Here is a 16,372-nt window from a genome sequence, read left to right on the forward strand (position 1 = left end):
AACAATACGGAGGCTGTCCCAGCATGATAAGTGACTGCCCTATCCTTCCCATTAGCACCACCCGCCAGAATTAATGATAATTATGTCACGTCCCTTCCCGTACTTTTATTGAATTCTTATCTACGAATAGACAAAGAAGGCTAGCGTCAGAGTGAGAGGGAAGGGAAGAGTTTAAAAAGAGATACTGCAGTGACAAAGTCAAGCCCAAATAAGAATATTTCCCATTTAATTATTTTTTATTTCTAAAAGAAAACTCGCGATATGGAACAGGAAAATAGCGTAATTTCAATGAGCAATCAGAAGTCCGGAGGCAGAGTGTTGTGACAATGGCTGATAAAGGTTGCAGACCTCTCAATCTCTCTGAGAGGTGCATAATTTACCAGAGGACCAAGATAGTGTCGTGAACACAGACAAGTTCCTCAGTAATGCCGTAACACTTAAACAACGACGAAAAGGTGAACGCCGTATGAAAAAGTGACAAAGTATCTACAAGCATTTCATATCAAAATGTGATGATTATGTCGTTGAAACTCAGTACAGATACTAAATAAAGACACAGAGCGTTCAAGAGCATGATCTTGTCAAGACTGATGATAACGACAACATGAAACGGAATCGGGTTGATGTTTCAGGGAAAAGCTTCTATAATGCACTTTTGCCCTATAATGCCGTATATACACTGACCGAGCATGTTCCTAGAAACACACACACTAATACTGAGAAGAGCCTCCGTTTGCTCTCAGAGCAGCCTCTTCCATCGACATCGATTCCACAGGATGTTGGAAACATTCCCTCTGGATACTCGTCCGTGTCGACATGTTTGCGCTGCATAATTTCTGCAGATTTGTCAGCTACACATCTCCCGTCCTAAAACATCCCAATGGTGTTCGATTGGATTTGAAGACTGAAGTCCACTGAACTCATCATATGTTAATGAAACCAGTTTGAAACCTTCTGCTTCATGACGCGGTGCATTATTATGCTGGCTGTAACCATTAGAAGATTGTTTTCTGTGGCCATGAAGCAATCGACATGGTCAGCATCAAATTCAGACAGACTGTGGTGATGAAACAATGTTTGATCGGTAATAAGGAGCCCAAAGTGCACCAAGAAAACTCCACACCCTTATTCCTGTGCTACCGCTCCCAGCCTGAACTTATGTGGTTGATTCCAAACTGACCCAATCATCTGCGTGGCTCAGTACAAATTCAAATTTGATCAGACCAGGCTACATTTTTCAAGTCTTTAACCATCCAGTTTTGTTGCACCTGTGCCCACTGCAGCCTCAGGTTTCTGTTCTCGTACAGTGGTGTAACCCGACGTGGTCAGCAGCCCATCCACCTCCACGTCTGATCTGATGTTCATTCTGAGATGCTTTACTGGCCACCACAGCTGAAACCAGAGGTTAGCTGGGTTACTGTGGCCTGTCAGCTCAAGCCAGCCTGGCCACTCTCCTCTGACCTCTCTGATCAACAAGGCGGTTCCATTTGCAGAACCGACGCTCATTTTTTTGTTCCATTCTGGGTAAACTCGCAAGACTGTTGGGCGTAAAACTCCAAGGAGATCACCGGTTTCAGAAACACTCCAACTCGTCCGTCTGACACCAAGAATCACGCCACGGTCAGTCACTGAGATCCTATTTATATCCCTTTCTGATGTTTGAGGTGAACATGAAGTGAAGCTCCTGACCACCATCTGCATGATTTTATGGACTGCACTGCTGCCACATGACTGACTGATTGATTCCTTAAATAAGCAGTTGTCTGGTGTTTCTAATAAAGTGCTAGCATATGATGTTAATGAAACAACAAAAGATGTGGAAGAATATTAACAGATGATAGATTTTAATCACGGAGATTAAACATGTTCTCAATGTGATAATGAGGATAAAAACATTTCACTAATAAGTGATTACTGAGCTCTACATAAAGACTAAAAACATACACAACGATACAAAAGTGATGACGGAGCGGGGAGTGTGTGAATTGCTTTTAAGAGTCCTGATTAGGATAGCCATTTATGCGCATACACTTGCGGAAGCAGAACCAAGGATAATGTGTGTGTGTGTGTGTGTGTGTGTGTGTGTGTGTGTGTAAAAGTGTTATTTGACAAGTCCAGTAGAGAAGGTAATGAGTGTGTGATAATACACTCAAACAAGAACTTAATGAGGCACAGGTAAGAAGTGTTGCAACAGCGCGTAAGGATGAAGAAAAACCCCTGCACCCCCTGACTGTGATCCTCCATAAACCATCCCGACAGGGTTTTTAATCTGTAGCGTAAACTGATCAATAACTGCCTAATGACCTGAGAGACTGGTCACAACGCATCCTGGAAAACATACCCATGATAGAATGGAGCACTATACTGTAATATATCAGCTGATAGAGGATGTAGGGTATCGCGGAGGCTTCACGAAGCCCTTGTACTCCCCACAATTGTTGGACGACACGAGACCTCGTGCGAATATTACACCAACATATAGAAAATCGTGAAAGCAAATCATACGAGAAATCGAGGAAAAGTGATCGATAGCAATTTGACAAGCAGAACTCACACGTCAAAGACAGTATAGTAAAGTATAATATAGTACATTGAGTAAAAGATTGCATTAATCTCTCCGCTGGCATCAGCGTAGTGGATATAGGCACAAAACGTACATGTCTACATTTGTGTCCGAAATATTACCACACTCTATTTAATTTCATCAACTAAAACACCTTCAGTTATTAGATGCAGGCTTTTGAGTAGATTTGGAAGAATACAATTATTTAGGCAAATAAATCTTAGTTTAGCTGCTCACCAGTGAGGGTAGGATGGAGCAGGAGCCTGACAGGCAGATGGAGGTGGCGTCGGCAGTAAATCAGGCGCCGCGCTGGACCGTTCGGGTGAAGAGGGAGCTAAAAGCTTTGCCTTTCGAAGTCTACGTTCAGACCCTAACCTGTGGTCACTCTGGATAGTGACGAAAGAATGAGATTGCGTTTACAAGGCCGGCCGAGCTCAGCTTTCAAGATAGGGTGAGGAGCGCTGACATCCGGAGGGAGGGAGCTTGGAGTAGCAGCTACAACTTTGCACCAAAAGGAGTCAGCTGAGGTGGCTCGGGCATCTGATCAGGATTTCTCCTGGGTACCTTCCATTGGAGGCTCTCGAGGCACGTCCATTTGGTAGGAGAACCCAAGTCAGACCCAGAACACACTAGAAGGATTATATATCTCTTCTGGCCTGGGAATTCCTCAGGATCCTCCAGAATGAGCTGGAAAATGTTGGCCGGGATCTTAGCTTATAGTCTGTCAATTAGAGTTGCACACTTAACCCTCCTGTTGTCCTCGGGTCAAAATGACCCGCAGCTGTGTTCAACCAAGTTCTATTTTATTTCTATATTTTTATATTTTTTGGGATCATTGGTCATCATTCTTTAAAGAAACCCTCACAGCCTCCTTGTCACCAATGATCCCAAAAAAATATGAAAATAAAATAGAGCTTGGTTGAACACAGCTGCGGGTCATTTTGACCCGAGGACAACACGAGGGTTAATTGCACTAAGAATGTGACTTATACCTCCATGCCATCTCATTTCTAAATGACAATTATTTTGCAGCATTTACATTCAGGCCATCAGGCACATCAAAACAAGCACTCCCCCTTCCTCAACTAACAAATGACAACGCATCGTTACACCACGTGATGCAGACCAGCAGAAACTGTCATGACAATAAACCCAGTGAGCGACAACGTTGAAAAGACAATTACTTGTTCAAAGGTTGTGTAAGTCACAGGAGACAAGAAACTGAAGCTGATCGTTTTTATGCTCAAAGAGAAATTCATGAAGTTTATGCTTTGAAGCGAGAAAAAAAAAAAAAGTATTCCCTTTCTGTTGTCCAGCTCAAGGGCCACTTCAGGCAAAATCTGATTTTTATTGTGTTTTCTTCAGGTAAACAAGTGCAATTATCAATTATGTAGGAAAAGAATCTAAAGAGAATCGTGATCTCAATTCTAAGCAAGAAAATCATGATTCCCATTGACCCAGTATCATGTAGCCCTGCTGTAACTTCGTTTGTATTTCCCCTACTTACTGGAGGCATGAGGCAGGTTGGCGAAGAACGTCTTAAGGCGGGCGGCGAGCCACTCCATGCTCTCTTGAAGATTGGCCAGAGCCTTCAGGTCACTGACGTCACGCAGGATCTCATTCTGGGGGATTAACTTGTCTCCCAGGTTCCCGGTCAGCACCTCCGACTCCTTAGCAAAAGCTGCCCTGAATGATGGAGGGATGTGAGGGTTTGAGTTGTTAAATTGATTGACACAGTATGTTGTTGGCAAAGGAAAAGCCACCTGCAAACACCCCTAACCTAAGAAGTGATGGGAGAAGCATGTGTGTAATGGCATAGCTCAGAGACGACGCTTTGAATTACAGCTTCACACATTTACCGGTGATTGGTTTCCTGGTTTGACTCAAAATGTCTGGCGTGCAGAGAGAGACTGGCTGACATAAAACCTATAATAACAGCCAATGTTCCACAGTTAAACCACAATAGATTGTTGAATGGCATGTGTGTGCATACATGCTGTGTGTGTTTGACTTAAAAGAGTTCACATTTTGTAACAACCCTGCGCCGATGTGCTCAGTGATGTGGGGCTGATCAATACAGTGATGCACAGACAAAGCAAGTAAGAGGGATACAGGCCTGCAAACAAGATGGATACACAGACAGATAAACAGGGAGGCAGGGGGGAGCACAGGCACTCCAGAAAGTTGGGCATAATTTTAAAGACTGAGTCACTTTAAAAGGCAGGAATTTCTCTGAGCTCAACAGTTGGTGGGAGAGAAAAACAACAGGTGACGGAGAACATTTAGAAAACAAACAGAAGGCAGAGATTTACCGAGAGGCAAAGTAAAGACATGGGGACGCATATATATATATATATATATATATATATATACGACTGGTGGTGATTGGTGGGATATTTGGCTTTGAAGACTGGCAAGAAAGATGAGGCGAGAAGTGGGGGAAGTTGGATAACTAAAGATCAACACACGCAGCGCTGGGAACACATGGCATGTGGACTGGCCTCCAGAGTCACCAGGACGCCAAGATCAGACTCCTTTGAACAACAGATGGGTAAAAAATACACACAAAACACACAAACACGTACTCTCTGTCACTCCCACATGTGAAGCTTATTAATGAGGCTTTATTAAAGCGCTGGGTTGAGAGTCGTGCAGAAGCTAATCCCCCTTTCATAGTGATGAAAACTTCTATGGCTCTCAAATCAAACAGCCTTATGGTCTCCCTCTTGCTATCTCTTGTGCTCTCTGTATGTGTGTGTGTGTGTGTGTGTGTCTGCATGTGTATCTGAGAGAGAGGGAGAGAGAGAGAGAGAATGAAATTAGAGCGAGAGAGCGCTCACACAACAGATTGACTTTCTTTGGCCACATAACCAATTTATTTATTTACTTTACTATTCCGCTCCGATGAGCTCCAGTGTTCCCTGAAGAGGGTGCACATTCAAAGGCAATTTCGATAAGGCTGACCCCCACCACCCCCACACCCCTCCTCCGTCTGCTCTCCTTATATTTTCCTATTTTGTTCTTCGCTCGTTTCCTCACTTCCTTCAGATAGAGGGTGTTTAAAAGAGCAATCACAACTTCTTTTATGGGTGCATCTTCGTCAACAAGAGCGGATTCAATAATATGTGAATAAAGAGGCACGAACAGGAGGAGGAGGGGGGGAAGGGGAAGGGGGAGCGCTATCTGGGTGATTGCTCAAGTGTGGTTGTGTATGTCAACCACTCATGGTTTGTGTCTGCGTTTTCCCTACTTATCTGAATATACATTCTTTGTATATAAAATTGTAAATTTGTACTTACATAAGGTCTATGAATGAGTGTGTGTACACCGCTGCTACTGTGTGTACCTGGTGAAGTCCTCTTCGTCCTCTCTCTTCTGTCGGGTCTGTCTGGGTTGGGCCATGTTTGCCCAGTTTGGGAGCGACTGGAGCAAACGACTGATGTCCTCATCTTTGGACCAGGAAGCACTGATGGTCAGCTTCTCCTCACACTGGACAATACCCCTGAGGACACACACACACACACACACACACACACAATAATGAAGACAAAACTCCGGCAAGTTATGCGTACACAATAAACAATGTATGTCAAAACAGTTAGTGTTGAGTTGGACACTGTTCCTGTTGTGCACGGACAGAGCGCAGAACTGACATGCATGGAGCTGAGGAAAGCATGTATTCCATATATAATAAGTGCCGAGGTTACATTTAGCATATACAGTAATAAGTATTTCAAGTTAGGTTGTTTGATCAAAATCAGCATATGTGTCACACGCATTTCTGTGACCACCGGCATGTACCATGAAAGTTAAACTTGAGCAGAGTGCACATCACACTTTTGAAAGTCCCTCATATGGGACATATTTGTCTGTTGTTGCTATTTACAGACAAAAATATCATTAATAATAATGCAAACAAGAAACTAGTTTCATCTGTTGACTGACAGACTATTACTGCTTGAGAGCCAAAAAGCAAGTGTAACTAAAAACCAACTGTATATTACAACAATTCAAACAGACAGACCAGTAGTGTTCAGCAGGTAGTTGTACATGTGCTTCACGAGCATCTGTACTTACACATGAATAAAACGATGGCAGCTATAAACTGATGTGAGGACAAACTGTGGCAGAGTGCCAGTATGTATTTGCCTTGCATGTGCCTGGATCGGAGAAAGTGCTTCGTTCTGCTATTTATATTCTACTAATACCTTGTACAGAAGACACAAACACTCCACGGTTTCACAATCACATGAACACACACACACACACACACACACACACACACACACACACACACACACACACACACACACACACACACACACAGAGGCAGGAAGTGGAGCTGAGAGATGCTTGTTCATGTGTAAATGCACACAGTAACACAAACACACAGGGTGCACAAACACGTGCACACATAGACTTTGGCTGTCTCCATTGGTCTTGTCTTTATCACTTGGAGGCCCCAGTGAGACTGAGGCTGACCTGTGACAGAGTCCAGATGGATTCCCAGCAGGATGTCAGTCCTCTCGTGCGTCTCCTGTGTGTTCATCACTCCCTCTTTTATCCCTCCATATTATCTGCCCCCCCCCAACCCCTCCCCCCTTCACCTGCCCAGGTGTTACATGGTCCCAGGGGGTGCAGAGATTGACTGCTTTTCACCGCACCAATGTGTGTGTGTGTGTGTGTGTGTGTGTGTGTGTGTGTGTGTGTGTGTGTGTGTGTGTGTGTGTGTGTGTGTGTGTGTGTGTGTGTGTGATTATAAAAAGCAAGCAGACCTAAATTTCTAGAATAATAAAGTAGAAATCAAATGATTTGAAAAAATGACAGCCTTTCTATTTCAGCTTCTAATGCTGGTGAACCAGCCTCTCCATTCCTTTACCTGTAGGCTGTGTTGCAGATTTCCTTGTACTCCTTGAGCTTGTCACAGACCATCTCAAGGAACTGGTTGGAGTAGGCGCTCAGGTCCTGCATCAGGCTCATAAGGTCCTGGATGGACTTCTCCACAACCACTGTGCTCTAAATGCAGAGAAAGAGACGCAACAATGAGGGCTGGCTCGGGGGAAAGGAGGGAGTTAGATCGAAAAATAATGAAGTAAAAGTAAAGGTGGACTCGTGCAAGTGTCGGGTCAGATGCGGTCTGCTGTCGTGCCAATACAATAGGATGACTCCAACTTCACTTGTCTGTCTGTCACCTGCGGCTGGACTGACGACGGGTGCTGGAGAACTTGTCAGAAGTCTTAACACTATTAGTGGAATGGATGATTCTTTGTGTGTAAGTGAATCAGTGCGAGTACACGTATTTGTGTGTGTTTTTGAAATTCCGGGTAGTGTGTGTGTTCTCAGGCTTAAAGTGAGTGTGTGTGCATTTGTCACAGTGCACCCATCACCAGGAGCCACGGCAGGGCTGTGACAGCAGCCATTACAGATTAGCCACTCCTGCGTGACTAATAGCTGGCCCGGGAACAGCAGAGCAGCTTCATATCCCCAGACACACTCGCACGTATACACACAGCGAGCAAACTTTTCAAAACACACACCTCTGAGCAATTCAAGAGCTGTTAAATAAGATTACAACTCAGTATGTTGCAGTTTGCCTGTACCAAGCGCTTAACCAATCTATCCTACATCTCCAATAATGGTGATAACTTAGCATCAGTCTGGTGATAGCCTTGCTGCGTGCACTCTCAAACTGGCAATAACGGCAAGAGCAGTAGAGAGCAAGGTATTCCCATAGACAGAAAGGCAATATTAAACATATGATTTCAATTTCTATTCAGCTCACTACTACCTATTATAAACTTAATATAAACTTCAACTGTTTACGGTGTGAAATGGGAAGAATGACGGCGCCAAAATGAATAAAATATAAATAACCTGTGGTACTGTAGGTGCAACCAGCAGCAGCAATATAAGATGTTATTTGGTTTTAGTGCTGTTTTCAGAGAACACAACTGTACATACAAGCACATGATCTACTCCCGAGTCAACATTTATTTACTTCAGCAAATGGTTATAAGCTAAAATATGTAGTGAGCTACAGTGTTAGGGAGTAACTACAGTAGTTATATGAAATGGAATTACATAATTAAGTTACAAAATAAATGTCATTGTAATCTGTTGCATTAAAATTAGTGACTATTGAAAATGTAGATGACTACAAAGAGGTTACATCCGGATACATTCTCTCCGGTAAAAAGCTTTTACAGAGAATCTAATGAGAGAATATAATTCATCGCTGATTTTGATTGGTTCTCTTGTTTGAATTTGTGTTTCTCGTCTGCCAATCGAATCGATGTGCATTGCTCTGAGAAACCACACCAAGGCAGTCGGTCATGTCGGTTTTTAAAAAGAGTCATTCAAGAACCAGTGTGAAAAAACTAAACAGCAGCCCTGTTGATGCTTCTATCATCACTCAGCACGGAGCTGACCTGAATGTCGACTTGGTTTGAGGTTCTGGGAACATTTTGCCTTTACCGCAGTCGGATGTGAGCAACATACTTATGCTTTAAAATCAAAACATTCCCATCTTAATTCAAGTTATATTGAAGAACTTTTAATAAACGTTTGACAGTAATCATTGTTGAGTTCTGTGGGGAGACTTTTCAGCTTTATTGCCCAACTTAAAACATTTGCGAGAAAAGTAATCAAATGTTATACATTACATTACTTTAATTCATGAATTAATTTTTCCATTACTTATTACATTTCTTAAAGGGTAAATCGACACCTGTAACCTATTATATTTCAAAAGTAACCTTCCCAACACTGGTGAGCAATGATATTAATATGCTTCCTGAATCTCAGAGAAGTATAAGTCTGTGTGCTCTAAGTCTTATCTCTAATATTTTAAAATCAGTAATATATATTTTTAAATAGATCCATTACATTCAAGGCCACTCAACTAGCTGCCAAGACCAAGTGGCTGCATAGACTGAAGGGGGCAGTAGTGACTGTAATTGATCATCAAAAAATATGGAGGGACCCCTGATGTGATAGAATGATATTAATATTAATAGATCTTTCTCTGTTTCAGTTCCCCCTTCGCTCATTCTGTCGCAAGCGGACACACGCACGCGCACGCGCACACGCCCACGCACACACACACACACACACACACACACACACACACACACACACACACACACACAGCAGCCACTCCATTGAAGGAAGTAATGATCCATAGCAGTGCCCATACCCATGGAGTGCTAACCAAGGCCTTGTCTGTGCCAAGGGAGCACCCTTTACTGTCCATGCCTGACTCGCTGTCAGCCTGCCAGGGTAGGAAGAATTACACAGAAGAGCTAGCTGTTAGTGTAGCTCAGGCAGCGGCTGCCTCCACTCCTTCGTGTAGGCTGTTGGAACAATATTTTACATAAAACAGAAAAAGAAAGAAAAAAAAGAAGCGGCAATGACATCTTTACCCATTTTTGTTACAGAGACTATGGTGATAATGCAGTGATAATTACATGCTAGTTTTGTGAATTTTTTGCCTCAGCCTGAGGCGGTCTGGCTCGAGGGTCAGCGCTGCTGAGGTTGTAAGGTGCTAAGTGGGTGGTCAGGGGAAACTTCAGCAGAGTGCATGATTGACCTGCTCACAGCAAGTCAGTATGAACAGGGTGCATCTGGGTGCTGATTTTGACTTTGCACGAATGAAATGATCTGCTTCTATTAAACTGGACCCATTTAGTGTATCAACAGGAACAGTGTTTTTGGAGAAACCGGACTGTTTCTGCGGCAAAGATAACATAAGTAAAAAAACAAAAAAAACAAACACAGAACTGTATCAAATTAAAATGAAACACTAAAAATAAGTTATATATGGAAAACCTAAACAACCTATCCTTAAAGCCCGCATAAGTGGTACAAAATTTCTATAAAAGTGCAATAATACGGTTTGAAGCATTTTCCAGAGGTGCTAAATATTTTTTTACACATTAGGAAATGAGATACATGTTGAAAAGTGAGAGCAAATATGAGAAAAACCAACATTATAGCACGCAAAGTGTAAAAAACTAAATCATAAAAATATAAGAAAAAGTAAAAATAATAAGACCGATTTTTATTTGGAGATAATGACGAGATGTTGTCATGAGTTCACGTGCAACCAGAATCATAACAATATCCTCTGCTCTTCCTGTCTCTGCTCTGAGGACGTGGAGCTCAATAGCAGGCCAAGGCAGTGAATGGAGAAGAGTAAACAATGGATATCCGATCCATTACTTCTGCTCTAACAAATGCTCTTGCGCTCAGCTCCCTTGTCTAATTCTGCTCATTTAACACGGCCATTTGTCTTAGGCAGCAGCAATCATTAAAAAGTAATCAAGGGACAGATTGAGAAAGGGAGGGCTTCGACAGAGAGAGCGAGAGTGGTCGGGAAAGCGAGTCCTGCGCCGTCTCCTCTATCTCACTTGCTAGTTACATAGGAGACGACATGTACGGTGTAAGCTCTTCTGTCTATGTCTATCCTACTCTTGCCTCCTCTCTTTTTTAATGTTGCGAGCTTAAAAGGTCAACATGCTGTGGTATCATTTGAAAAGCCCCCATATTTCTAGCGTAATTCACCTTCCCTGTGTATTTTATTACCCTGAAGCTACGCTTGGTTGCACTTTGCCTCTACTCTTTTACATCATTACTGCACAAACACGCAGTCATCACGGAAAATTAGACTTGGGTCTTGCAAATGGATCTTTGGAATTTGCTGGGGTAAACTGCTATTGTGAAATGAAGGCCACGGCCATCGTGGTTTAATGACAGTAACAAGGCAGAGCCGGCACTCAGACTGGCGTCTCAGCGGAAAACGCTGTTAATGCCTGGTCATCATGACAGAAAGCAGCCCGAGTTGGTGCTAAAAGTAGTTATTTCCTTTGCTAGAGTGAGTTAAAAGCACGACGCAGGGAATGTCATTGGTGGGACTGCCGAGTAAGTAATGAGCCTGGAGTGGGTAATGTCAGGAATGATGCCAACTCGAACTTCAAAGGCCTAAAATGTGAAAAAAAAAAAAAAAAGTCGTGTAAATCCTGTTTTTGAACACAATTTATACATCAAACAGGAGAGATTTTTGTTGTGACTGTCATTGCAGTAGGACCTCCGAGCGCCGAGTGGTCCCACCAGCTCTCTCTTAAGACTCCCATAATGTTTGAGCTCTGAAACTTGGGGTCAAAATCGGAAAAGTTTAGTGTCTCTAATCTGTGAAAAAAAAAAAAAAAATCTATATAATACGCAGGTCGAACATGAAAGGCGGTACGGTAAGCTACGGTTTTCCATAGCACTGAACGTTTGGACCTTTTGACAACTTTTTGGAGGAGTAGGAAAGCCATTATAATCCTTTCACATGAAAGGTGCTGCACCGTTGCTAGGCTACGGCGCCTGCTGCCTGTCACACACACCTGAGATCTATTTATACTCGTCAGCTGGGTCTCTGTGGCAACACAGTGAAACTGCTGCTGCTGTGATGCTGTAATGTTAGAAATCGCACAGTCAAGTTACTACAGTAAGAGTGCAAGCATGTCATCACTAAACTCCTCCATGATGCTGTATTCAGTCGACATCCTCAAGTAAAAGAGGGAGAAAAGAAAAGAGAGGAAGTTCATTTTATTTAGTCAAACCCACTTGGATTATCCGATTCCAAACTGCGTGTCAATGGCAGCCTCATGAGGTTTCTGTCATGTGTTTTCTGAGATGTCTATGAGGAGGGAGACAGGAGGGCCCCAGGTTTGAATCAGAAACGGATCATGGGTTTCCCCATTAAAATAGTGGGGTGCCCCTCAAGGTCGTGCAGAGGTCAGAGTGTTTAACCCCCTGCTCTCTGTCATTTTCTCACACCCTGACCCCAAACCGCTGACTCGTGTAATGCCTCTGCCGTGTCATTCACATGTGCGACCATGGGTAGCCCAAATAAATACACACTCAGCAGTGTGACACCCACACACCACTGAGAGCACATGCAAAGATAACCTCTGTCTCCACGCTTTTCCCACACACAGGCTGTCCCTCTCGTGGGTAAAAGGAGAGCTGGGCATGAGTGGGACATTGTCTTGACAGATCATTCATCAATGTCAGAGTGGAGACATTCTGCAAGGACTCCCCTGACACACACCGGATGGCCCTCATGCTTGTGTCTACCCAACCAGAAAACATGCTTCTTTGTACACGCATGCATTCATGTGGGTTTGTATTCAAGTTTGTTTAAACTCTGACAACTCAGCAGAGTACCTTTGTGTATTTAAATGTTTATTATGGCAGGTATGTGATCCAGGAAGGTCTGTCATCTACCAAACTCTTTCCTCTGTGTCTTTGATTGTTCTTATTAACGCTTTGGAATTTGGTAAATTAGAAATGTATGACTTCTTGAAAGGACTTCTAAACCTCAACCTCTATCAATAATTTGTATGCAGATCCATACACACACACACACACACACACACACACACACACACACACACACAAAAACCTCAGTTTTGACTGTATGACCTAGAAGTTACCAATCAAGAGCTGTCAACTCCAATTAAGAACGAGTCATCATCTCTTTGATGGACTGCAGTATATAATACAAGCTGTGTGGCCGGGCCTCTATGCTTACAGTTGTTTAGGAAGAGACAGAGATAAAAATTGGGGGGGGGGCAAAAATAAATTACATTAATGTATTTGTTTAAACAATAATCCATTAACATTAAAAATACTGGGAAAATAGAGTGGAAACCGACTTAAATAGAAGATTTATAGAGCATTTTGAAACGTGAGAGGCACAAATAAAAGAAAGAAATGCTTTGCATTTAATTTATGCATCTCTTTTCAAACAGCACAGTCTGTAATTATTTTTAGGATTTTGAATTGAGGGTTGGGATATAGCATTTCATCCAATCTAACTCCAGAATTGAGTTCACTCATTTGATCTGAATCCTTTTAAACTTCTCGGTGAACATATTTCTGTTTTACTGTTTAAAATGTTACTGAAATTCAACACTGAAAAGATCGAGCTGAAATTGGAGGCTGAGAAGACAGACACAGCTCTGAGTGGCGTGGGAGATTCTGACTGCTGAAATTGACGTTGATCAGTTGATAGTTCCACAATCGAAGGCGTCTCACTTTGTTTGAGTAGTTGGAACCAGAGAAAACAGTCCATTGTGATTGTACAGAAGTGTTTAAGTGTTAGAGTGATTCTTGTATGACTTCAAGGACAATCTTTTACAGAGTATATAGACAGTATGTTGAAATGTTTCACTCATTGAACAAAATGCTTCAATTGTAGAACCACAAAGCCATTGGCAAAATAGGCCTGTCATCATTATCATCATCACCATCATCATCCTCTGTTTTTGGATAAAATCCAGGTATACAAAGGCATGCAAATTACATCCTATATTTCATTGTGGCTGGAAAACATTAAATGTTCAATTTGGGGCTTGAGGAAGTAAAAGAATGAAAAGGAAGAAACAATCTATTTGTGGAATCAGCTTTGATGGTCACAGTACAGCATGATCAACATTCTACTGTAAAATAAAGCTATTCTGGATGGACAAAACTGAGTTATTAAAAGAAAAACATCTTTCCTTTCACCTCCACCCTCATCCCTTCTGTAACACCAACACTACATTAAGCTCTGCAAGGGTTCTAATTGAGAGACGAGGAGCAATATCACACTTGAACGATTACAGATGGGCTTCTATACTCCACACACCCGTTTCACACCCACGCACAAACAGAAAATGCAGGGTGATGTGTGGAGCTTCTGCATATGCTAATTACCCAGGAGTTCAGATTTGCTTTTTAAGTCCCCGTAGTGACCTAAAAATCCATTTGAATAATCATCTCATAACCCTTTTGTTGTTTTTTTTCTACATCTGGCTTTGTATTATTGAGCTTCTAGAGGAAATGAGAGGACTGAATGTCCTGATCATCTTTGATCATTATCTACTACTAATTATCAGCGAGTTGTGTATCACAGGAACTGGATTTGAGCCGTCTGTGGTTTGTGTGAGTCAATACAAGTTTGGACGTGAGAGTGAAAGACAAATGATAATATAATTTAAGGCATTCTGTGGATTGTGCATGTTCCTTTCTGTGCTTCATTAGGCCCATATGGAGCCACTGAATGAACTCACATGCACACACATGTACACATAAGCCACACAGCCACACACACATGCTGACACGCAAAGCATTGTGGGTGCTCACAGCAACGTAAAGATTTGCAAATTCAGAGCAGTAAACTTGCTTTTAAAAATTATTCAAGCAGGAACTTTTATCGGGGACCCACAGCCAAAAACCTTTTTTCCTTCAAGCCAAAGGGTATGTTTGTGGTAGAGCTGTCATTTCAACTTCTCTCTCTCTCTGACTGACTCACTCCAAAGGCAAAGATTATGTCTTGTTACATGCCGAGGCTCTGCCTGTGGTAACACTGTATGGTGTGAACCTGTACTCCCTCTGGCTGTAGCTGCTCACTCTGTTTTCTTTGCTCATTTAAATGCCGTCTCTTTTACTAGACACAGAGACCAAGCATGCACGCATGCACGCATGCATGCACGTACGCACGCACGCACGCACACATACACACACACTTTATAATATATAGCTATTATGTTGATATAAATATATATATATACATATATATATATAAAAACTACAAACAAAGCATAGCTGTGTCACATTTGTATAAAAGGGGAACATCTCCATGGCGGAGGCAGGTTGGAGGCCCGGGGCAGCTGGGTGTGAGCCTCAGGAGTACATGTGTTTGGTGTGAGATAACCAGGCAAAGGTGGGCGTTGGGGAGTGTTACACCTTGAGCGGTACGGAAGGAGGCAGAACAGAAATAAGGCTTTGAGGTGAGTGAAAATCAAAAAAATTGTCATAGAATTTATCAGGATTTAAACCCATTTAGTAGGAAAAAAAAAAAAAAAAAAAAAAAAAAAAAAAAGTGTCTACAATAATTAAATAATAAAGATGTTTTAAAGGCACTACTACCCAGATGAGAACATAAAATCCAATAATCTCAGGACAACGCCGTGTTGTCCTAGTGATTACAACTTTGTCTGTCTTAGCAGAGGAGGAGAAGGAGATTGAAGGGACTCATTTCAAGTGCAGCCAGAACTGCTGCCAGTGAGAGAGGTACTTTACATTGAGGTGCCTCACTGCTTGATAATTCTTAACAGCTGTAAAATTGTCAACTGGATGCTTAGGCACAATCCATTTCATGACAGATGTGGCAGTGGAGGGCTCCAGAAAACATTTGAACTAAATGGGAAAGCATTTATATTATTTCTTTCACTGTGAACAGGCCTGTTTCAGCAGAATTAAAGCGAATGTTGTGCAGTTTGTCCTGAGAATCCTTTCACTAACAAATGTCGGTCGTGTTTCTTGGTAATATTAGTGGTGTTCATCTCTCAGTGTGTGGAGGCAGCATGTGTGGGTGTGTGTTTATCTTGTGTTCACGTGTGTGTGTGTGTGTGTGTGTGTGTGTGTGTGTGTGTGTGTGTGTGTGTGTGTGTGTGTGTGTGTGTGTGTGTGTGTGTGTGTGTGTGTGTGAGTGCGTGCGTGTGTGTGCGCATCGACCACCTCAACACCCTCTCTTCTCCTTCCTCCCACTCCCACTTGTGTCCCAATCACAGGGCGAGGCCGATGCGACTAACAGGTGTATTGTGTTGTGATTGCCGGGTCTGTTGATGGGAACTCTGAGATGAGAGTCTCCTTAATAAAGAGCATCACCACCACCATCTCCACTGTGTGAATCTGTGCAGGGCAGCAGGGAGCCAATCAAGAAGAAGCGATCAGCGCCCCCCCCCCCCCCCCCAAACACACACACACAAATAAACA

At 42.6% G+C, this 16,372-nt stretch overlaps 1 protein-coding gene across 1 annotated transcript in view; it reads right to left on the reverse strand.

Annotated features, from left to right (window-relative positions):
- exoc4 (exocyst complex component 4) overlaps window positions 1-16,372 on the reverse strand; it is a 115,632-nt gene that overhangs the window by 24,358 nt on the left and 74,902 nt on the right. The window contains exons 14-16 of the mRNA XM_069164888.1: window positions 7,443-7,579; window positions 5,910-6,065; window positions 4,071-4,249 (exon numbers count right to left, since the gene is read on the reverse strand). Of these exons, the coding sequence (XP_069020989.1) occupies window positions 4,071-4,249; window positions 5,910-6,065; window positions 7,443-7,579 (472 nt within the window). The remainder of the gene's footprint in view (window positions 1-4,070; window positions 4,250-5,909; window positions 6,066-7,442; window positions 7,580-16,372) is intronic.

Source organism: Embiotoca jacksoni, unplaced genomic scaffold, assembly GCF_022577435.1.
Source record: "Embiotoca jacksoni isolate LCO1_2020_lvr unplaced genomic scaffold, fEmbJac1.0.p SCAF_32, whole genome shotgun sequence".
Taxonomy (NCBI): Eukaryota; Metazoa; Chordata; class Actinopteri; family Embiotocidae; genus Embiotoca; species Embiotoca jacksoni.